Source organism: Anser cygnoides, chromosome 1 (genome assembly GCF_040182565.1).
Source record: "Anser cygnoides isolate HZ-2024a breed goose chromosome 1, Taihu_goose_T2T_genome, whole genome shotgun sequence".
In the NCBI taxonomy this organism is placed as follows: Eukaryota; Metazoa; Chordata; class Aves; order Anseriformes; family Anatidae; genus Anser; species Anser cygnoides.
The window spans coordinates 3571970-3595072 of record NC_089873.1 but is presented as its reverse complement, the minus strand read 5'-3'; the positions used below and the strand labels follow the sequence as shown (position 1 = coordinate 3595072).

At 48.3% G+C, this 23103-nt stretch overlaps 1 protein-coding gene across 6 annotated transcripts in view; it reads right to left on the bottom strand.

Moving 5' to 3' along the window:
* PODXL (podocalyxin like) overlaps positions 1-18211 on the bottom strand; it is a 41219-nt gene extending 23008 nt beyond the window's left edge. For all 6 annotated transcript variants that reach the window (XM_067001511.1, XM_067001571.1, XM_067001551.1 and 3 more), the window contains exon 1: positions 18033-18211. In XM_067001511.1, the coding sequence (XP_066857612.1) occupies positions 18033-18078 (46 nt within the window). In that variant the 5' untranslated portion in view covers positions 18079-18211. The remainder of the gene's footprint in view (positions 1-18032) is intronic.
* Between the last annotated feature and the right edge of the window lie 4892 nt (positions 18212-23103).

Here is a 23103-nt window from a genome sequence, read left to right as displayed (position 1 = left end):
CCCTGCTGGCTGAATCTCCACCAGCTGGCTGGTGGCAACGAGGAGCTGCCCCACCTGATGCCACTCAAGCTGGGTGCCGTGGATTGGCCGTGTGTCTTGAGCTGCTCCAGGAGAGGTGAAGGCCACAAGGGTTTTGCAAATAAACGTCACCAAAAGCAAGGCCACCAGATTCTGCTGGAGGCTGGCACTAGCTGGAGGCCCAGCACGGAGCTGGAGCCCTACGGGTGGGAAAACAAGAGGGGAAACACCTAATCTAGAGGAATACAGAGGGAAAACACCTAACCTAGAGAAATAAGATCTCAGCCTCATCACAGGCAGATCCAGGGCAAAGGAAAAAAAAAATGTGGCTGGGCATCTGGAAGGTCAGTTTGTGCTGGCACATGGCACCACCGTGGCACTGCACAGTGCTGTCCCCCCCCTTCTGTGCACCTCCCTTTCCTCCTCTCGTCCCCGAAGATTTACAGCAGGAATCGCCCTCCCGTGACAGCCTCTGCTTGCTCCCACCACCGAGGTTTTTGGCTCCTGGAGCCCTCGGTGGAGCCTTGCTCGGGGGCAGGCCTTGGAGGATGCTCGCCCATTTTGAGGGCAAAAAGGGCCAGCGGAAAAGCGATGGCGAGGCGGTGATAAGACCCGCAGCCTCGCCCTCCTTTGTGCGCCCAGCGCCTTTGGTGAGTCACGCTGCCAGCCCAAATTTACGCCCTCGGCTCTGCCCTGCTCCAGACAGCCAGCTTTAATTTTTAACCTTTTCGGGGTCGTGAATCCCAAATCGCCTTCCCCCAGCCCCATCACACAATGCCCAACACCGAGGTGGTCGCAGAGATGATGAACTGGACTCATCTTTGGCCCTCCGAGATTGAAAGGTGGTGGAAGGTGCTATGATAAGTAGCCAAAGAGACAAGGAGACACCTCCAACAGGTGCTGGTGACCTCCTCAAACATCCCAACCTCTCTCGGTAAAATTTGGGGTGATTCCTAGTTAAATACAAACTGCATTGCCTTCTGCGTTTGCTGCTTGTTTGGGCTATGCATGGGGACAAGTTCCCCCGCAGACACTTCACGGGGCACCTGCAAACCTTCTCTGACATTAAAGCTGCCACCAGCCGTGTCTCTAAGACAACTTTTGGAATTACTTTTAAGACAGCTGGATGTCACGATCAGGCCCTCTGCCGTGACCAGTCCCCTCCACGACCTTGGTTAGCCAGGGTTACGGAGCCAGCAGCCCGGAGATTTCCTGTCAGCACTGCGAGGAGGGCTCCACATTTCCTTGAGATCCTTTGTGTCTCGCTGCTATTTTGGGTCCCACCTTTTTACTTCAGCTCCCCACCCACACCTCCCTCAGGGTGGGGTCTTCCCGGATAATTCGGTGCTCTATATATACACACACACACGCATATATGCATGCATGTACATATATTTATATAGCTGTGCATGCGAGCTGAGCCTTCGGGTGCTGGCTGGACACGGCGCACTTGGCAGGAGGCTCAGGGCTATTCTTTAGGTGGGGAGAGCCTAGGAAGGGAAGGACACAGCTCACCCTCCCTCCTATTCAAAACTATTTAAAGACTGTCTGGCACGGAGCTGCTTTCCCACCAAATGGCTCCAGTGACGATCTGGCTTTAAAGCTGTGTAATCAGATCAACATCCATTGTTGGCAAATTCATAATTGCCTCATTATTTAACTATCCAGAAGCAGTCAGTTTAATAGGGAAAAAAAGAATATACATTTAATTTTTTTTTTTTTATTAAGAACATCAGGACTCAGTTTCCATTTGAAGAAGTTTTGTTCTTCAAACTCAACAGCTCCTGCTCTCCCCGTCCTTATAATAATACACATGATCACAGAGATCACTGATGAAATGTGCAGACAATGAGAGATGATCTTTTTCAGTGCTGTCCTAATGCGGGACAGGATATTTGTTACCCAGTGGTGCCTTACATGTAACTGTGAGCAGCACAAGCAGAGGAACACTAACCATTTCCCTCTAAGAGGAAGGATGCTCTTCTAAGGACGATGCACTAGCTCACATCCTTGCTCTGCCACAGCCCTCCAAAACAACCCTGGTGACATTTCTTAACCTCTCCCTTCCTCAGTTCCCCCCCATCTCTACATGCAGGAGGGGATAGGTTTCGGATGGAGGAGCTGTCTTCATTTAGGGGCTTGCCCAGCACCTTGCTACCCGGGGCCCTAATCTTGGTTAGGTGCCACAGCAATACAAATAATTACTAATACTAATCCCCATGAGAGTCTATTACATTATAGTTCAACTTCCTCCCAAACAATTGCTCCTCTTCCTTGCTTTGTATGTTCTTCAAAAGAAGCGGCTGCTGTGCTTTAGGGCTGGGACACCAGCGGAGGTAAACATACACCCAACGTTCCTGCTCAGCTGGGCCTGGGCAGCAAAAAAAAGATAAATCTGATTTTAAGACAATCGCATTGTGGGCAGGAAAAAAAAGAAAATTGGGGGGTTCAATGGAAACAGCAACCTGGCAGCACTAAACAGAGTTTATCCTGAGAAGTCCCTTAGGGCATATTTATTCACTATTTACAGGATGGTCGTATTCAGAATGGCAAAAAGAACAAGAAATGTCAAGAGCACGAGTGGCCACTGGTCTCAGGGCTCAAAACATCTTCATCTATGGAGCAGTGAAGGCTGCAGTCCTCGTTCCCACATTACAGTGGAGGGAGGTAGAGGTTTATGGGGAACATACGGCTTGCAGGCACAGTGCTTGGACATTTCTCTGCTTACGTGCGGGCACTGTGCCTGTACCACCCAAAAGGTGCATAAAGGGAAAGATAACCCATAAAAAATGGGCAGAAAAATGCTCCTTGTCCACAGCCAGTCCTGGGCTGAAGTTGGTCCATCCACTGTGTGTATGGGCCAGGCAAATTGTCCCATGTAGAGCATACAAGGCATGGAAAAACCCCAGTGCCATAGGTTTAGGTGCAATATCACACTAGGGAGCCGGGACACCAAAATATTGAGTGTCCAACAAAAGCAGGGCTGGCAATGCAGACCGGCCATCCCAAAGTGGTTTGAGCTGGTGCATGTTAGAGCAGAATGGGCTCTGGGTGGAATGTCTTGAGGGCCTTGAGTCCTCCTTCAAGCAGCTAGCTTGCTCTGAAATGCATGTTGGCACATCTCCGGAGAGGTTTTCCCATTGCCAGGAGCACGAATATAAGCTTACACAGCAAGCAGCGAAGGTGGAAAAGGAAGAAGGCTCTTGCTAATAAGTTGGCCAAGTGTCCTGACTTAATGTTGATGAAGAACAATGCACGTTTCGGTCACCCCTTCCAAGACAGAACCTGCAATGGCTTTAATGAGTCAAATCAAACGTGGCTTTGTCATAGGAGATGAGACACAACCGGGACCAGCCAGCTGGGTTCTTGGCTGCTGAATGACATTGTCTTTCCAGCCCAGTGACCTCATTGTTATGACTCAATAAGGGAACAATGTTGTCCTCCCAGCAAGGAGTGGGATTCCTGCGTGGTTAGAGCTGAGCAGAAGAACACAGTAAGTTGTAGGATGTCACTAGGTCGGGGACTCAGCATTTTGTATGCAGTGCAAGCAGGCTGTGGTGGGTTTTAATGGCATTGTTGTGTGCTGAGAAACATAAAATATAACACGAGTATAGGATGGAACAGTGGCCATATTCACCTCCCTAAAATCCCTGGACAGGTAGATCTAGGTAGTGGGTTTGAGCATGCAGACTCACCAGTCAGGGAGAAAAACACTAAATGGTATCTAATAGAAAGGAGATCTTGCAGCACCCCAACTCCTGGGGCTCTGGACCTGCACCCAGCTTAGCTTTGGAGCTTGGGGCTTCGCTGACATGGCCCTGCCACCAAAACCCTTCTCCCTCCTGGCTGCGAAGTGGCACAAGTCTGGAGGTCACACGTCGGGGCAGGCCATGGCAGGGCAAAGGAAGGGAGCAAAGGAAGCAGGAAGGAAGAAGGAGCTGCATCCCCTCCCTGCTGTTAATCATCCTCCTCTTTCGCCTTAGCCAGGCTGGCAGGTCTGCGAAGACCACGCTTGGCTCTTGCCTTGGAAGGGGGTCAGGGATGGGACCCACAGCTCTGGGCACAGAAGGGGGATGTGGGGCTGGGCTTGATATTAATATCCAAGTTACTCCGCTGCTGCTACGTGAACAACCCCATCGTGCTTGCAAGAGATAGCAAAAACAATTCTACCCTATGAGATACAAGAAAAACAGCATCTCTGTTTACAGAAAGACAGAAAAGACAATTGAAAATTCCTACCCAGACTCTAAGTCCACCTTCAGAGAAGCACCACCAGCTCCTCCAGATGTATCTGGTTATTATTATCAGGGCAAAATATCCTTTGACTCCAGCTGGAGCAACTCTCAGAGATCAGGCCTCTGACCTGCTGGCCACAGAGGCAAGAAAAGTTTGAGGCATCAATCAAAAGCAAACAGTGACTTTTAGCAATGCTTGGGAATTGATTCTTGCTATTAAATAATTAATGACTAGCAAGATAGTGTACTCTAGACACCGCTCCCTGGGCCAAGTGTGCTCCTGGCCTCTGTTAGCTGTGGCCACTCAGCACATGGGCACCCCTGCTTGTTCCCTCCATCACCCAGACCTTTCTACATGGGCTACAGCATCATGGATGAGAGGCTGAAGTGCTTGAAAGGTGAGAAATAAAAGCACCGGGTCTTTCACCCTGCAAGCTGCTGCATAGCACTGTGGCAGAATAAATTAGACACGTGTCCTGAAGCCAGGCATTGCATTTGGAGACTTTAGACACAGAAGGTCACAGGATCACAGAATGGTTGAGATGGGAAGGGACCTCTGGAAACCATCTGGTCCAACCCCTACTCAGACAGGACCACCCAGAGCAGGCTGCCCAGGACCACATCCAGATGTTTTTTGAAGATCTCCAAGGAGGGAGACTCCAAAACCTCCCTGGATAACCTGTGCCAGTGTGCTCCACTTTGTACCCATTGCCTCTTGTGAATGGCCAAGTCTGTTGCCATGGGATTTGGACCAGCTCTCCCAAACAGGAGAAGGACCACATAGGAGAAAAACAAGAAGGGGAGCAACCTCCCGTTTGGCAAACATCCCCGATGCATGGAGGGCTGAACTCACCTGTGATGTAGATGAGCTCGGCATAAGGATGTCAGGCACCTCACTGCTGTATGCACACACAGACTCTTGCCTTGTGGAAGCTGGCTTGCATCCAGACCAGCTCCAGCTGGACCCAAAAGCTGGTATTTATTGCTACAAAACTAGATGCATCAGTCCCAATTTATGTTATTAAGGAGAGAGAACCTCCTTTCCCCAGCCTTGGTAGCTTCACTGTAGTGGCTATGGGTTGAACATGGCCAGGACAATTTGCAACCCTTGGGCTTTGGGAAGTGCAGTGAGGCCCAGGTGGCAAGTTGCCATAGCAAGCCGTTCCCTGCTGTTTCAGGTGAGAAATATGGAAAATCAGCCCATGGGCACCTCTCAGACATCTGCCTTCTGCAGCAAAGGGCAGTCTTGTTGCTTCAAACAAGAGCCGAGATATCTGAGGTTATTTGCTGCAGTTGTCCCTGTGAAAATCTGAAATAAACTTCATGTTGTCCCTGTCCCCTATGAAATAAATTCCCGCAGCAGGAATACCTTTACTAACTTCACAGGCAGGCTGTGAGCATCTGCTCCTGCCAGACTAGGGCAAAGGCAAAATCTTATTACCCCTTGCTCTCTGCTCTGTTCAGACTGAGCTGAAGTCCCTATAAAAACAGCTCACAAGATGAACCTTCCTCACCCTCCCGTTCCCCAGCTGAGATGGAGATAAAGCCCTGTCCCTAAAACTGCTTCTGAGCTGGATTAGCAGGAAACCCCTCCCCAAAAAGCCAGCTGGGCTGGGGGCAGCCCTCAGGGCTGCTCGTGGGGAAAGCAGCTTATGTTGCCGCAGATTGGAGCAGCCCCGCCAGCCCCACAAAACACTCTGATGGAAGACAAAGCAAGAGAGCTGCCACCCTATTCCTCAAACTCACACACACAGCCTCCAGATTGCTGGGGTTCCTTCGGCATGGCTGTACTGTGAGTATTTCTCATCAAATTTGCAAGCTACATGTGAATTTGGTGGTCTACAAAATCTGTATTTTATCCATGGGCTTTTTGAAGGTTTCTATCATGACTGTTGGTGTGTTTTTTTCTGCTTAAAAGTATTGCTGAGATACTTAGAGCCACAGCAGCCCTCCTCCTGGGGCAGGACCCTGCAGGTGTTTGCAGGTTAGGGCTGGAAGCATCTCCACAGTCACGATGCCAAAAAATTCTGCAGGCAATTAGAAAGGGAAGCTGGCAAAGCAGAGTGCAATCACCCAGCATCAAAATTTGCCTTCCTTTTCTCATCCAAAATGCAGCAGGACCTCAACAATCACCACCTCAGAGCTTAGCATCTTTGGGTCTTGTCCAAAAAGCAGCTGTCCGTGTTCCTCTCTGCTTTGTCCCCCTAAAAGCACCGTGCCGTGGCTCTGCCCCCATCCCGACGCCTATCGAGTTGTTTGTGCTGGGCCCTGAGATGGAGTTTCCGTGCTGCTGTTAGCGATGAGGACGAGACGCCATAATCTCTGTTTCTAATGGGATCAGGGGAAGGAGAGCCCTGCTCCCCCAGGGGCTGCTGTGCCACCAAAAACCCTTTAACCACCCCCAAAACTTTACCCTGCGCAGCTGTCAGCTACCCATGGCCAGGCTTCATAGGAGCACAATAGAGCTGGATTTTTGTTGTTGTTAACAGAAAAACAGCTCTTCCCTTTATCATATTTCTGCATTTCTCTCCCCAGCTCTTCATAAAGAACATTACTGGACCCTACAAACTATATTTTGCCTGTAAGGCAATACATCTTGCTACCAACCCAACCTCAGGTTCCCACTTTTCACTGACCCCTTCCCACCAAGCCACCCTTCCTCTTCTTGTGCCACTTTCTTGGCCATAAGAACAGTTTTTTCCCCAAGTTTGGCTGCCCTAAATTACCCCCATCAGTTGCAGCCATGGTTTGGAGGAGCTCTGACATAGGGAACACGGATACTGATGGGTGATAAGCTTTGTCCTTGGTCACAAAGCCCCCACCGGTGGAAATATTGGCCCTCAGGAGTTATTAACACCACCCTAACTGCTGTCAGCCTTCTCCTTGTTGGAAAACCTCACAGAAAAAGGGTTTTAGGGTAAGATGGTGACTTATAGGTCAGATTTTGAGAACTGTTGTGTGTGGCAGAGCTTCTCTGGAGCATGGCCATCATGGGATACTGATACCCCCAACAGCCTGTGGGCCTGAGGAAACACAGAGTGAGGCCTGCAAGATCTGGGCCAGGGCCTGAATGGTGTTAGTGCATCCTCCACCTTGAGCTGGGCCCATCAGACAACTTCAGCAGCCTTAACTGATGTGTCTTAGCAGAGGCAGATGTCTCCACTCCATGGAGGAGCTACCCCAAAGCTGCCACATGTACATGTGGAGCAGTGAAGGCAGGAGGAACAACCACAGCCGTCTTGGCAGCAATGACCAGGCTCAACAACTGAAAACATCCTTTGAGAGGGGCCTCTTATGGTGAGGGGCTCAGGATGCTGCAACAAGGATGTGTTGCTCATCAAGTTGTTCTTTTTGTGTGATTGTTCCCTCAACCAGTACTGTTTTAGTTGTCAGGCCTGCTGGAGAAAGCACTCTGTAATGGAGGATCATCAGGGAGATGCATCTAAATGGGCTGGCTGAGGGGATCCAGGCTCCAGCAGGTTTTGCAGAGTTGTCTATTACCAGTGTTTTACTTTGGAAAGAAGAGGGGCAATTGAGTTTATCGCTCCCCAGATTCCCAAGATGCAGCATGGAAGGATGGAAGTCCATCAGGATCTGCCAGACTACATTGCTCTCCTGGACACAAAGAAGGTTGTTCCAAGCTGGCCTTGTCCCACGGGGAAGGAGAACCTGCACTGCCATGGGCCACAGTCCTGCAAGGTCAGGTCTCCTCTTAATTTCTGAAAGGCCAAACTTGTCATCTAGCAGCTAAGAGGAGATTAAATATATTGTACTAGGTCCAAATGAGATATCCATGGCACTTGGGGAATTTGTATTTTCAGCACTAGATGGGATGGGATTTGGATATGGGTCAACAAGTGGGCAGCCAATTAAAAAGTCTCCTAAAATCTTGGTTTTCTTTCCTTTAATTGCTGTTTGACCTCACCTTAGGCAGATGTCCAGGGTATCTAGACACCAAGAGTAGGGTTCTTCTGCCTTTGACGGTCAAATGTTACATATATAAACCTTGGCTAGCCATTTAAAATCCCTCTGCATATACTGGAAAGACATATTCAGCCATGCCATCAATGGTTAATTCTAAGCTGTGAAAGCAATTGGGAACTGGCAGCTGAAAAATAAAATTGCTTCCTCTCCCATTTTAAACAGTAAAAGTGAGATTTAAGAGAATGACTCCTGTTTATTCAAAACCCTCCAGGGACATGAAACAATTCATTTCAGTCACTAACTCCATCTAAGATTGATGCTTGAGATTTGCTCAATAAACTGCTTGGTTTTAACCTCAAAAGCACATTGAAAAGTTTATGTGCTAGGTATTCAGGACCTCTGATGCTTGATGTATTTAAAGGAATTTTAAATGCTGCTTTGCATCTGTCAGTTTAACAGAAATTTCATCCCCAAGTAAAGAGTGATTGCCTGCAACAAGCCCAAAATTAGTGTTATTCATCATTACCTAGGAAGACTTCAAAGATGAATACATTAGAAATCAAAATAGAGCTGTGGCAGTCTATATAGCTGCTTAAATAAATATGTTAATAGTGTGTCCACCTGGATGGAAAATACAGCTGAAAGGTAATAGCGAGCCGTAAATCTCCATGTTTTACAGTGAGCAACCAAGGGGAATCAACCTTGCTTAAGGGATATAGCTATGAATTGGAAATGAAAAGCATGGTTAAAATCAAATCATTCAAATTAAGACTTTATGCTTCCCTATTTTAAATCATGATTAAAATTCATAATTTAAGCCACATTGATTTAAATCAAAGCACCCTGCCATAAAATGAGGTTTTGAACCCTGTGTGAGGCTTTAATGAGAAAAAGGATGTTCTCCTGTTGCATGCCATTAATGGGGATTCATTGGTACCTGGAGAAACTGTCTTAGAAGCCTACAAAATTGCAGAGATTGGGAGTGTGGAGAGGTTTTTCTAATCTGTCTAGGAAAATCTTAGGAAACAAAGTAATTTTCTATACTAGGGTGCTGTAAGAAGCTCAAAACTTATTTTTCCACGATATTCCATGTTACTGTTAGAGACAGGAAAATTTATCACCTAAACCAGAGGTCAGCATCTCTTACTGAGTTTTTGGCATGTGAATTATCCCAAGGCACGGATGAGACTGGCAGCAATGATCTCGAGAGCCACCAAGGTGTGCTGAGATTAAATCCTGCATTCCTGAAAAATGGGGCAAGAGTGTGATTTTTGCTTGCTGGTCCCACAGCCATGTCCTGTTTTGCTCATGTTTTGCCCTGGTTTTCTTTTGGCCAAGTGAAGCTTTATCAGGAGCCCCATGGCAGGTGTGGGCTCATCCCATTTGCAGCACATTGCATTGCTGCAATCCAGCTTTTCATTGCCACTGGTGATTTTGGTGTGCTTATGGCATTGCCTTAATTTGGCATCAATCCACGTTCTCTTTGATGCAGGCATTTGCCCCTGTGAGAGCACGAACACTTTGTGTGTCGAGCCAGATTGGGGAATTAATCCATCTGAAAACAAACCCAATATTATTAAAAAAAAAAAAAAAGAAAAAGAAAAAGGAGTGATTATTTCCTGCATTTACTGAGACCTATTACTTTCTTCACCTTGCCAAGAGAAACCTGTGGGGAAAAAAAAAAAAAAAAACAAAAAAAACCCAGAAGCAGGCTCTGAAACCAAATCAGGTCACCAGCAGCTAGAGAGTGAGAAGATGGCTAAAAGAAAGCATGAAATAAAAGGCTGGGTTTGAAGCCGTGCGATTGCCATCTCATTTGTAGAAGCTTAATATTAGCTCACCCGGTACTTGCTAGAAACTTGCTTCCCTTAACCATGCTTTAAGTATCTCTTGTGTTGATTAATAAATTAGAAATGTCCAACATAGGCAACTTTAATTGCTTATTTAGAATATATATATTTAATAACATTCTTCTGAAGCTCTAAGTATACTTGCATACCATCAGCAATAATGCTAAACCTCAGATGCACTGAAACAAGCAGAAAAAGAAAAGTGTGTTTTATACTGATCACAGACCTTTAATTTCATGTAAACTCTCTGTTACAAAATGAAGAAATTTCTGCAGTTGAGCTGGGAGGGTGACTTTTTTAATACAACCCATTCAATTTTTTTTTCTTAAATTCTAAAACAATCGATTGAACATTGTTAATCACACCCATCATATCTATACGGTTCCTCCATAAGAAAGCTACAGAACAGCTGAGGACCAGAGGAGACGTGCTGATATCCTCCTGTGGAGTATTGCACAGCTCTAGGAGCTGCATCGTGGTGGAGCCACTCATGGATCCATTTCAGCTGCTGGTACTGCCGCAACTATTTGCAATTATCCAGGGAAAAGTAACACCAATATAGCCACTTCTAATTGCATCTCTGCTGGAGAACACAGTGCATCGCTTTAACTACTCTTCTTTTTCTCACAGTCGAGGAATACAGTGCCTTGATAAGCAATGTGTAATAGCCACCCTGAAAGCTATCCAGTTTCTGCAGGCTGCAGCAGTACCACTGAAACTTTTACATTTTTTTTTCCTCATTTGTGTACGTGGTGGAATGTCTTATCTCACCCTCCTGCGTTTAGAGTCCGGGGGGACTCAAAAACAACATTTTTGCTATTATGCTTCAAAGAAGGGCTTTCTCAAACAGTTTCGCTAAACCCTTCTGCAAACCCTTTCAAATCCCCTTTGTCGAAGTCAGGAATCTGGCATTTTCTCTTTGCCTGTGTCAAGCAGAAGCCACTTAGAATAAATGCCTGACAAGCGTGTCTCCTCCTTTCTTACAATAGCCAGCATGGAGATTTAATGTATCTTTAAGTACTGCAGCTTAAGAACTCTAAGCCAATTTCTACCTTCTCCTCCAGTTAAATTTACTAAAATCAATTAAGGCTGAGAGAGAAAAATTCAGCCTTTATTTTTAATAACTATGGCTTTATTCTAACACTGCAAAATGACCTTCCTCCTCTCTTTCGCCAGTCTCATGAGCCATGTGCTATAAGACCAAAGACATACAGAATTTGCGAGACAGAGAAAAATCTTCTGGATTAATCCAGCTTTTATTGAGGATGCTAATATAACTGCAACCTCTAAAGTGAGAACAACTCAGAAATAAAACTTTACCTTTTCAATTTTGGAGGAGATTTTAACACAGATCTTGTCTGCCTGTTTCAGAGGCATCTGTCCTACACCTGGCTGCAAAGACAGACTTGTTTTAAACCCAAAGACTGCTCTTCCTATCTGCCCTGCCATATTCCAACCTTTAAGTTGTACGCTTAACACACCACCAAGAAGTTGTTCCAAATCCCAAAACCTAATTTTTTGGCCATTTTTAAGCAGATACTGTTATGCAACGGAAGGGTTTCCAGGGATGGATCCTGGACACTTTTGGTGTAACATCAGACCCTGAAGGGGACTATGCATGGTCACAAGCATCTCTAGTGTCCAAATCATCCCAAGACACACCTGAATTGTCTTCAGAAGATGCCTCTCCTCTTTCCATTAACAGAAGCTGGATTCAAGGACAACTCAGCTCCAACCCTAAAGACCTCGGTTATGTATCTGAGCCTACAAGGAACTCATTTGGGTCCTTCAGGTGGAGAAAAAGAGCAACTTGGGCCCATTCCCTCCCCACTGCCCTGTGCACCCAAACAGTGCCTCTGGGGGTGGTGGTGGCCCCAGTGCTTCATCAAGCTGCGGTGCCTTGCACATGAATGATGAAAATCACAACCCGGGGAGCGCTGCATGTTTAGAGGCTGCCTTCCTGCAGCTTCTTTATTGCAGATGCACATCTAAAATCAGGTGCTACAGCAGAGCTGGGGGCTCTTTCCCATTCATTAGCCCTTCTGCTCTACGCTGGGTGTCGAGGCGTTGCACGTAGTTAATTTCAGTAAGTCGTTTGCATTCTCCCTGCCTCCTTGCAATGCTTTGTCACCGAGCTGTCACCAGCAGCGCACACAACACTGAGCAGTCCTGGCTTGTGGCCAGGAAAGCCATGACACGTACGTTATTTACGGGACGGGAAAGGTGCCTGCAGCACGTGGAGAAGCACGTGCAAAGACACAAAGATTTGCAAAAAAGCAGCCAGGTGTAGCGATCAGAAAACTTCAGTGACAAGACTCAATAAGCGAGTGGTCAATGGAGGATTTTGGTGCCTTCAGGGTCTGGAGCAGCTTCGTTTTACCTCTTGAAGGCCAGAGGGAATTTTCTTGTTCGGTTTGATGAGGCATCCTGGCGTTTGCTGGTTCCCAATGGCTCCCAGCAATATTCAGGAGCCAAGGCTGACCCTGAGGCATGCAACGACTTAGTTCAAGAGAACCTGTGCATGCAGCCACCCATGCAGGTCATTCCAAACATCCCACCCCAGAGCTCTGCACTCCCAGCAGGCAGTAAAGTTACTATTGGTATTTCCCAGGACTGCCCAAAGCACTCACTGGTCCCAGCACTATTTGCAATTCAAAGCAGGAAGCTAAGTTGAAGTGGGCTAAGTCACCTTTGAAGGAGCCCATCCCTTCACCTTGGCTCTGTAAGAGGGTGAAGCCACTGATCCTGCCCACCGGGAAGTTCAGAGAGAAGAAAAATATTAGCACTTCAGCATGGTCACATTGTAAAGGAGTGTTGACAGAGCAAAGTCAGCAGCTCCTCCTCTTCATCATTGGGCTGAACTCCAAAGTTACCAGGTGCCACGATAAAAACCCTTGAAATGTGTCGTGAGACTTCTCCACTTTCCCCTTGCACTGCCAGGGGATAGCTTCTGGCCATGGAAAGCTGCTGTTGCATTTCAGCCCCCTGCTCGCCAGGACTTTGTTGGTGTTGTTTGTACTGCAGTAGCCCTGGAGACCCCAGGGAGGTCATGTCCCTGTCCCTGAACACTCGTTGTGGGGTGTCTCCGAAAAGAAGAAAAAACAGAAAGAAAAGACAGCACAGCCAGTCCTTACGCCCCGTGTTAGCAGCTCACATATGATTTTTGTACAATGATGGGGAAGTTTATCTTTTTCTTCCCAGCCTTTTCCACCTTCTCAAAAAGAGTTGTTCAACTCTGGAGTAACATGGTTTTAGGCTAGCTACAGCTTAGGCACCTCGAAAGTGGAGGTGTGATATGGGGCGAGCAATGCCCTTCTGCCTCCTCCCAGCTCTAACTGGGTCTACATCTTCCTGAAGGACCTCCAGAAAATCACCACAAGTCTTTAGCCTGTGCTAGAACAGGAAAATACACAACGAGAGCCATTAACACCTGATGAAGCTAAGATGAGCTGCCTCCCTCCTCCCAAATAACAAAGGAAGCAGCACGAGAAAGCCCCTCGGAGTGTGGGACACCATCACACCAGTCAGTTCACGGAAAAGACAGCAATTTTTTGGTCGAGCACCAACAGCATATGGAAGGGCTTCTGCGGGAGACTGGAGGTAAATCCCCAAACCCCACCATGCAGTGGGACACCCAAAAAGAACCGGGATCAGCCAACCACATCCCAAATGCCCTGTGGTTTCAACCCCAACAGCTACATCTTACAGTATTTTAATTTATTGAGCATGAGCCCATCTAGGCACATTGGGCAGGAAGGTGCACCTTGCCTGGGATCTCGCCCTTGACTTACATCCCATCCCACCCTGCTGCAGGGGGAAAGACTCGGTGGCTTTCCTTGGCAATCCCAAACCCAGAGGCGATGCTCTCTGCAATGTGGGATTATAGGATGAAGCCCTCGGGGGTGCGGAGAGGTGAGCACAGGTCGCTGGAGAACTACTGCTGGGACCTTGAGCAACGTGGTCCAGGGGGGTGGACCTGAATGGGCTTTAAGGTCCTTTCCAACCCAAACCATGCTGTGATTGATAAATGTCTATGGTTCTGTGACTAACAAATGACAGATGACTGTGTGCGTCCTCTAAATAAATTAAAAAAAAAAAAAAGCAAACTTTGCTCAGGAGCTCTCTGAAGGGAAGGACAGGCATTGCAAGAATTCAGGAACAACATCCTTATGTGGAGATTGGCCGCTTGCAGGAGAAGCTATGCAGCCAGCAGCGCACGTAAACAGGCTTTCGAGGAGGAAGTTGGTAGAAGCATGTGAAAATGCTTCGGAGAGCTTGTGAGATTTCACATGCCTGCACACGGGGAATGGACCAAACTGGGCCACCCGGATTCCTGCAGAGTTCAAGCCCTCCTGCGACGTTCAGGACCGAAGGCTCAGGGGATGCTCGGCTGGGAACTTCTGGGCAGCCGTGGGTGGGTTGTTTGCGCCGTGCTTGGTCCTGCTGCTTGGACCATCTGGCAATGGAGATGCTGAAGGCATCTGGGCTCTGGGTGCCATGGTGGGACCTCAGGGGTAGGGCAAAGGGGCAATGCAGTGATTCAGCATCGCGGGGAAGGGGGCAAAATTCAGTGTGCAAACAAATGGGATGGATGCGGCCCTGCACCTAACCCCTGAGAGCAAACCTCTGCTCTTGTATAGTGAAGTAACACCCAGAATAACACAGGGGCTGCTGCACAGCCTGGGAAATCCACTCTAACTAGGGTTTAGTCCCGATAGCCTATGCCCCAAAACACTCTACTGCTCGCTTGCACCTTGCCAGGAAACTTATGTCTTCTGGAGGGTGCAGATGGGGAGAGAAGATGCAGGATTTATAGGGTAAATAATAACCAAAGCACAGCCCAATCCTCCCCAGAAATGCTGAGAGCGGATATTTGTGGCCAGTCTCCCATCACCACCGACATGAGTGATCACCAGCCTCCTCCTCATAAGCCTTTCGAGCAACTCTCCGGAATTAAATCAGTGTATTGCATGGTTCCAGCTCCTTTCATTCAGGGATCTTCAAGTGCTTTACAAACAAGTCTTTAATTAAGCCGCCTAAACAGACCCATGGGGTATCATTACTGTATCTGCTTTGCCACCGGGGAATCAAAGGCATGGCACTGCCTTTGCGAGGCAAGGTTTGGAAATGGGATGCAAAAACCTGGTCAAAGTTCCTCCAGCAGCAGTATATGAAGATACTCTCTGCTTCAGCACCGATTTTGAAACACTCTGGCTAACAACTTCTTTTTCCTCACATTGGCATGGCCCCAATTTCCTGCTCCTGCCCATGTCAGGATTAGTATTCGATGGATTAGATAGATTTAAAAAATGCACGTCTTTGACAGTCTGTCTTGAACAAACACGAACCCCAAGTACCAGGGAGCCAGGGCAGCTTTTGGGAATGAAGAGGGCTGTTTTGGAAACAAGATCTTAAAATCTGGAGGTATGTGGTATGTTTTGAGCTGGACAAAGGGCAGGACCTGCTCCTGCCTTTCACCCCCAGGACAGGTTTGTGCTGTGGCTCTTTTTAATCCTCTCTCTGAGAATGAAACGTATCGGTTTTCTCTTCCTGATGCAATTCTGCTATCATGCCCCCAAGTGGGATAGAAGATCTCATAAATAAGGAATAAACAAAATCAAATGGCCTGGGAGCATGCCGTAATGGGTAACTCCAAGCCCCTTGCAAACTGGCTGGATTTAAAGACGTTATTTGCCCGATGTTGTATTTGCTCCATCTCTTGGATGGACTGGCCGTGCCTTGTCAGAGGCTGATTTTATTCCAACGTACAGCAGGAAAAAAAGATGGGAATCTTTCCACAATCAGATACAAACCTGGACATGAGTATTTGTAGGGAAACAGCTGTACCCCAAATAGCTGCTTTTAAAAACTCCAGCCCAATTCTCCTCTACCCCTAGCACGATGTTGTCACCTTCTTCTTCAGGACACCCCAAACTGTCCTCCCAAATCCCAACTCCCTGCTCACGCACCCATTTCACATCCAACATAAACATCAAGCTCTTGCAGGAGGGAGGCAAGCAATGAGCCCCATCCAAGCTACTGTTGTAAGACACCAAAAAACTTGTAGTTTCATTTACAAACCCAACTTCTTCCCATTTTAGGGGGGGGGCGGGGGGAACGATGCACTTTGGGGGCTGAGCAATTCAGGTGATCACAGCAGATACCAGACAAGCACTGCTGGGACCAGCAGAATAAACCTGGCCAAGCCACAGAGCCCAAGCCAAAACACCCAGCAGCTAAGGGTGCCTATTTTGACCCCTAAGGAAGAAATTCCTGGTGCCAACACCCAGGGAGCAACACAAAAGCACCTCTTAAGTAGCTTATTTCAAAACTTCGGAGCAGCAACTATGGCAGGAAATGCTGTCTGGGAGGATTTAATCAAATAATTTCCGAGAAATATGTAATAGGATCGCTCGAGAGTGCTACAGAAACAGGTCCCTCCACCTTCCTTCCCAGGGCACCGTCCTGGAGCCGAAAGCCTGTTTTGTGCCAGTCCGAGCATATTTAGCCCTCAGGTCTGAAAAACAACACAAAACTGTCTGAGAAGCCAAATTCAACTAAACTCAGCTCAGTTCTGGCCGGTGCAAGAAAAACTGCATTAACGGCTCCTGCTTCGTGCCAACATTAATGAGACTGAGGGTTTTTAATGGCAAGAGAAATCTCCTGCAGCTCCCACGGCGGCGCCAGGAGGAGATGAGGACTTCCCACCTGCTCACCCACCAAGACCCGACACGCTTTTTTTTCCCCCTCTGCCATCGCTACGCCAGTCCTGAGAGCAGCAGAACAATAAAAAAAGGGCAGGCGGAGATTCCAGCCTGACCTCAGCCAATTCCCCCCCCCCAGTTCAAACCCCAGGGCCCTGCCCCTGCTCTGCTTCTACCTCCGGAGAGTTCCCGAGCTTTTGTTACCTTAAACCAAAGCACATCCAGCTCCGCAGAGGCTCGGCTGTGTGACATGACCCGGAGCAAGATTTCACCTTCTCCTTTAATTTCTACCCCCCCCCCCCTTCTCCCTGAGAAATCCCCCAACTCCTCCCCGCCTTTATTCGCTCTGAAAGCAATCAGTGCGGTTCCCTTCCCCGCTACTTTTTGGAGCAGTTTACAGTCATCTCTCCCCAAACCATCCCTCCTGCAGCCTCTGCGGTACCCGCAGCCGGTCTTGCAGCGCCCATGCCCCCCGTGCTGTTGCACAACCCAAGGCAGCACCTCCACCTCCTGCCCCAAACCTCCCCAAACCCACCTCACCGCGAAGGGTCTCCAGATGCTGATCCTTTATCCGGCTCTATCATTGACTTTGCCACCTTCCATCACCTTTTTCCCCCCATCTCCCCATGCCACCTCCTCAAACAGAAGGTGGAGGGCTCCATGCCTACGGCACCTTGCGTGCTGGACCAGCGCCACACCAACCCAAAGTTCTCCCTCGCCTGGTGGGACCCCAAAAGAGCTGCTTGCGCCTTGGCGCTCTGCACTCCCTTCCACAAACCGCCAAGATTTGGGCACAAGCCCAATCTAGGGGGGCTTTGTGAGGCCACACGAGGGAGCGAAGAAGCAGCGCGGGCAGCTCGTACCGCTGCATAATGGAACGAGCACTGCGGCTCGCCGTCCTACGGATCCGTGCCCCAAGTTGCGCTGCCGGTTGGCTTCCCGCATTTCGTTGGTGAACGAGAGGGTTAATAGAGCCAGATTCAGCATCCCCCTCATTATTTTTTTCTGTTTTCAACTTGCCAAGAGCTTCCCGAGTAAAGGGGATGAGAGAGAGGGGGGGGATGCTGGATGCGCAAAGCCCCGAAAAGCTTGGGGAAAAAATAGTAAAAATAAAAATATAGAAAGAAATAAATAGAAAATAGAAATATAGAAAAATAGAAATATAGAGAAACAGAAATATAGAAAAACAGAAATACAGAAAAATAGAAATATAGAAAAATAGGAATATAGAAAACTAGGAATATAGAAAAATAAAGTAGCAAAGGGAAGGCAGCTCCGGGGGGAGCGGCGGTGCCACTCACCGTGCAGCAGCAGCAGCAGCAGGAGCAGCAGAAGCGGTGCCCGCATGGTGCCTCGGTGCGGCCGGCCCCGATCCCACAGCGGCTCCCGGCGCTGTCCCCGTTTGGGGCGGGCGGGCGCTGCCCTCCCCCGGCCCCGCTCCCGGAGCCGGCCCCGGTTCCCCCCCGCCCCACAGCCGGGGGAGGCGCCCGGCGGCCCCGACCCGCCCCCGCCTCCGCCCCGCAGGGATGGAGGGGGCTGGCACGGGGGGGTTTGAAGGGAGAGGGGCTTTTAGGAGATTTGTGGGTTTCTTTGGGGTGGGAGATTTGGGGGTGATTGCTTGATAGAAAGGGGGGTTGAGGTTCGCTGAGTTTGGGGTTGGAGGTTGGGTTTTCCTCGGGATGGGGGTGTGAGGGAGGTGGGATTCAAGTGGAGGGATTTGGGTTTTTGGGGGGTGGGAGGTGGTGTTTTCTTTTCTTTCTTTTCTTTTTTTGTTTTGTTTTGTTCTGTTTGTTTTTGTTGGGATGAGAGTCTACAGGGGGATTTTGGGTTCCCTCCTGCTACCGGGTGTGATTTGGGGGGTTCATGAAGTCTGGGGATGGAGGTTGGGTTTTCCTCGGGATGGGGGTGTGAAGGAGGTGGGATTCAAGTGGAGGGATCTGGGGTGTTTTGTTGGGGTGGAAGGTTGGGAGGTAGTTTTTTTTTTGTTTGTTTGGTTTGGTTTGTTTTTTTTTGTTTGTTTGTTGGGATGAGGGTCTACAGGGGGATTTGGGGTTCCCTCCTGCTACTGGGTTTGATTTGGGGGGTTCATGAAGTTTGGGGATGGAGGTTGGGTTTTCCTCGGGATGGGAGTGTGAGGGAAGTGGGATTCAAGTGGAGGGATTTGAGGTTTTCGTTGGGGTGGGAGGTTAGAGCTCGTGTTTGATTTTGATTTTGTTTTTGTTGGGATGAGGGTCTAAGGGGGATTTGGGGTTCCCAACTGCTACTGGGTGCTATCTGGGGAGTTCATGGAGTTTGGGGAAGGAGGTTGGATTTTCCTCGGGAAGGGCGTTTGCGGGGGAGTTGGGATTCCCATTTGCATGTGTGGAGATTTGGGGTATTCATCGGGACAGGGGCTGAGGTGGTTTTGTTTCTTTTATCGGGATGGAGGTGGAGGAGTGGGGGATTCCCACCTGCTATAAGGAGCACGTGGAGGGGTTCCTTGGGATAGAGTTTGGAGGAGTTCAGGCTTTGCATCTCCATGTGGGGGGACTTGAGGGTTTTTTTTGGGGTGGGTGTTTGGGGAGGATTTGGGGTTCCCACATGCATGGGGGCAGCTTTCAGATTTCATTGGGGTTGGGGTTTGGAGCCGAATGGGGGTTCCCACATGCATAGCAGTGCATTTGGGGGTTTCACCTTGATGGGGGCTTGTGTGGAGATTTGTGGTTTTTCAGCTGCATGGAAGGGAATTTGGGGTTTCCTTATAAATGGGGATTTGCATGCAGGGATGTGGGATTCCTACTAGTATGGAAGGATTTGATATTTTTGTGAGGATGGGGATGGATCTGGGATTTTCACCTGCAAGAAGTTTCAGTGTTGATTTGAGGTTCTAACCTAGATGAGGATTTGGGGGAGAGGGTTCAGATTCCCACCTGCATGAGGGAGATTTGGGGGTTTCAACAGGATGAGGGCTTCAGGTTTTCATATAGATGGGGATTGATTTGGGATTTTCAAAGGGATAAGAGTTTGGGAGTGGTATTTGGGATTTGGTATTTGGGATCTGGAGGAGGGAGTAGGCGGGGACTTGGGATTTTCATCTGCTTGGGTGTTTGGGGGTGGATTTGGGGTTTTCATCTGAATGGGAGTTCGGGGACTGATTTTGGATTCCTATCTAGATGGAGGTTACTTTGGAGTTTTCATCTAAGTAAGGTTTGATTTAGGATTCTTACCTGGAGGGGGCTGGATTTGGGATTTTCTCTGTTTGGATATATTGCCTCTGCCATCCATGCCCCCATGGTGCAAAATTCCCCTGTCTCCTTCTCTTCTCAAGTCACCTCCCACCTGGAGTGGGCGATGGGGAATCCCAAGGGATGCACAGTGCAGGGGCTGGCCTGGGGGGGCATTGCCCTGGTGGGGTCAGCACCACACCACCACAGTGTAATAAGGACTGAATTCTTATCAAATCTTTGCACTTTTTGTGGCAAGAGGGAAAGGTGCTGAAAGTTTTTTATCTGGTGTTCAGGCAAGGAGTGCTCACTGCAGCTAGGAGGAGACTAAAAATAAGCTCGGAGATTTGCACCGAATCCTCCCCCTTGCACTGGCAGATCCTGCTAAACCATGAGCCTTCCCAGCCCGGACCCAGACGTGGTAAAAATAGCCCTCGCACCCAAATGGACTGTCCAAATTTGGTTTTCATGATGGCTTCGGTTAAAAATTGACTTTCTTTTTGTTGCAAGGTCACCTTGAGAAGGCTTCTGGTGAGGCTTAGGCGAGCTCGTTCAGCCCTCCCTACCTGCTCTGCACCCAGCAGAGGTGCCTTGTTCTGATTTTAGCTTCTGGGTCAGACCTGGAGAGAGACTTTCCATGTCCCTCAGCCCAGACTCACCTCCTCTTACTGTGACTCTGCATTATGCGGCACCTAAAAGCTGTGAAACCAGAGTGGCAATAAATGAATGAGTGTGAGGATGCACATTATTAATCTTGCCAGTATGAGAGAGGCGGTTCCTTCTCTCCCTGCAAAATATTTCCCTTTTTAATAACAGAACACATTCCCCCCCATCCTCCCCCCCCCTCCACTCTCTGCTGATCAGCATATTTCCATGTTAACTGCCAAGACAAGACAGTCTAGGGAAAAACCTGAGCTGCATCAGTATAATGGTGTCCCTGGGCTGGAGAGGAGGAAAGTGATGCTGAGCTCCTCAAACACTTGTTTTAATGCACCAGCATCCATAATACATTGCAAAAACAACCCATGGCACATTGTTCTGGGGTAATAACGCTTGGGACACTGGGACCCCCTCAAGATGTGGTGGGTCTCCATGCTGGGTGTGTGCAGCGGCAAGAACAGACCGGAGCAAAGCTCCCTTGGCAGCAACTAAAAAAGACCTCAGGAGATGAAGGAAAGCAGAACAGCCTGAAAGCTTCTGGCTGCAATTAGAGCTGGCACATGGAGGTCTGCCTACAAATCAGGCTGGCTTCAATGGCCATTGGATTTTTGCTGCAATGGTTGTTTTGGGAGTTAAAGGAGAAGAAACTCATTTGGTTGGCCTCAGCAGCAGATCTGGGCTGTGCGGGTCCTTTGGCTTTGTGCAGGGATGAGGGAACCTCACTCCCTGAGCATTTGGTGCACGCCTCTTTAGATTGCTGATCTGGACTGTAGGATTTCTCTTAAATGATCAGAACAGGCACCTTGCCACTTATGCAGAGGTTTGTTCCCTTCTCAGCGGGGTCTGGTCTCAGTGTGCCTTTTGCCTTAAGGGACATGGAGGAGTCAGCAGCCACTGCAGGGGAAGGGGGGTAGCTGTGCAGGAGGCTTCCTTTGGGGGTTTTGTGGTTATCACAGGATGCACAAATTATAACTGCCCTGCCATCCATCGGGGGTTTTATTTCACACCCAGCTGGGCTATCTCTCGAGGGTCTCCACCCTTCTCTCCTTCTGCTCCTGGCAGCTTGGCCCTCCCATTCTGTAAGCCCTGCCTGCTTGCAATAACCATGGCGGCTAAAATAGCAGTATGGTCTCCACTTCTTGGAAAACCTGTTTCATTCAGAAATTCTGGATTAAACCTCCTTTTAAAGGGGGTAGCAGAAAGGACCCGTGCTGTTTCTGCTGCTTGGCAGGGTACTGGCTCCTGCCCACTTGCATCGGCTCAGAATTTGCCTCTCGTCTCTGCTCCGAGGGGATAATTACCAAGAGGGTGTCAGATCAAGGCTATGAATCATGGAGCAGCTGAAGGAAGAAAGAAAGGGATATTTAGCGTGACTGCTTCCAAAGCTAGGTGTCTGCACGTATCCTCCACTGATGCCTAATGATCAGCTGGGAGAAAAGTTCAGAAAAAAATTCTAGCTTGGGGACCTGGGCACTTCCACACGGAGTCAAAACGGCACTGATGTTTCACAGGAACACATAAACAAGACTTCTACACTCAAATACATGCAGCACTGCTAAGGGGAAGCTTTAACACAGGTCTTCCAGTTCCAGAGGCTTTCCTAAATACCAGCACCCCACGGTCAGGAAATTGCAGGGGGGCTTTTGCTTTCAACTCCAAACACAAAGGGCATGCCTTAGAGGTGCAAAGAAACCTTTTGGAAAAATAGTTTGCACATATGTCTGAGAAACAGCAACTGAAAAGATAAGAATTTACCCTAATGTTTATTATTAACTTTACTGTTATTTAAATTTTCATGGGTCTTATTCAGTCAGGTGTCTTCTAAACTTGATGTTGATGTAATAATACATGCAGGCTCATGTATACCTGGTTCCTAACAACCCTGTGTCACAGCTAAATATTTATCTAGGACTATGAAAAAGCACGACAGGGAGACAGTTGTTTTAAGGCATATAACTAAGCTGGTATGAAACTGTCTCAGGAGGAGGAAGACTTCACACTGGGGAGATCATAAGGTGCTTTCGTTGTTCACTGGAAGCTAGGGAAAAGCTATTTCTTCTGTCATTTAAAAGTAAACTGGACAAAGGAGCAGAAAGCATAATGTAGGAAATGCTCCTGTGCTTCACAGCTCTGGGATCAATGCCCAGAGAGAGCTTTGTGTTCTCCCCACCTTGTAATTCCTTCTCAGCTGTGCTCAGATTCGTCATAACATTTGACTGACGTCTGCAGACATCCTTGCAATATTTACTTCTTTTCACAGAAAATAACCAAGGAAAGCCTATGCAGCATGAAAATCCTTGGGCTGAAATCCAGCTTAGGATCATTTAACTTGCCAGTAATCCGATTTTATTGAATGTCATCACCTATCTTCCTTGTGCAATGGGGCACAAAGTAATAACATTTGGAATTCAAATTTGGGATTAAGATAGGAAGATGAACAGCAGCACTCTGGTCTGATACCTCCGGTATGAGTAACAGTGTCAACAACATCACTGGGCTCCTGGGGTCA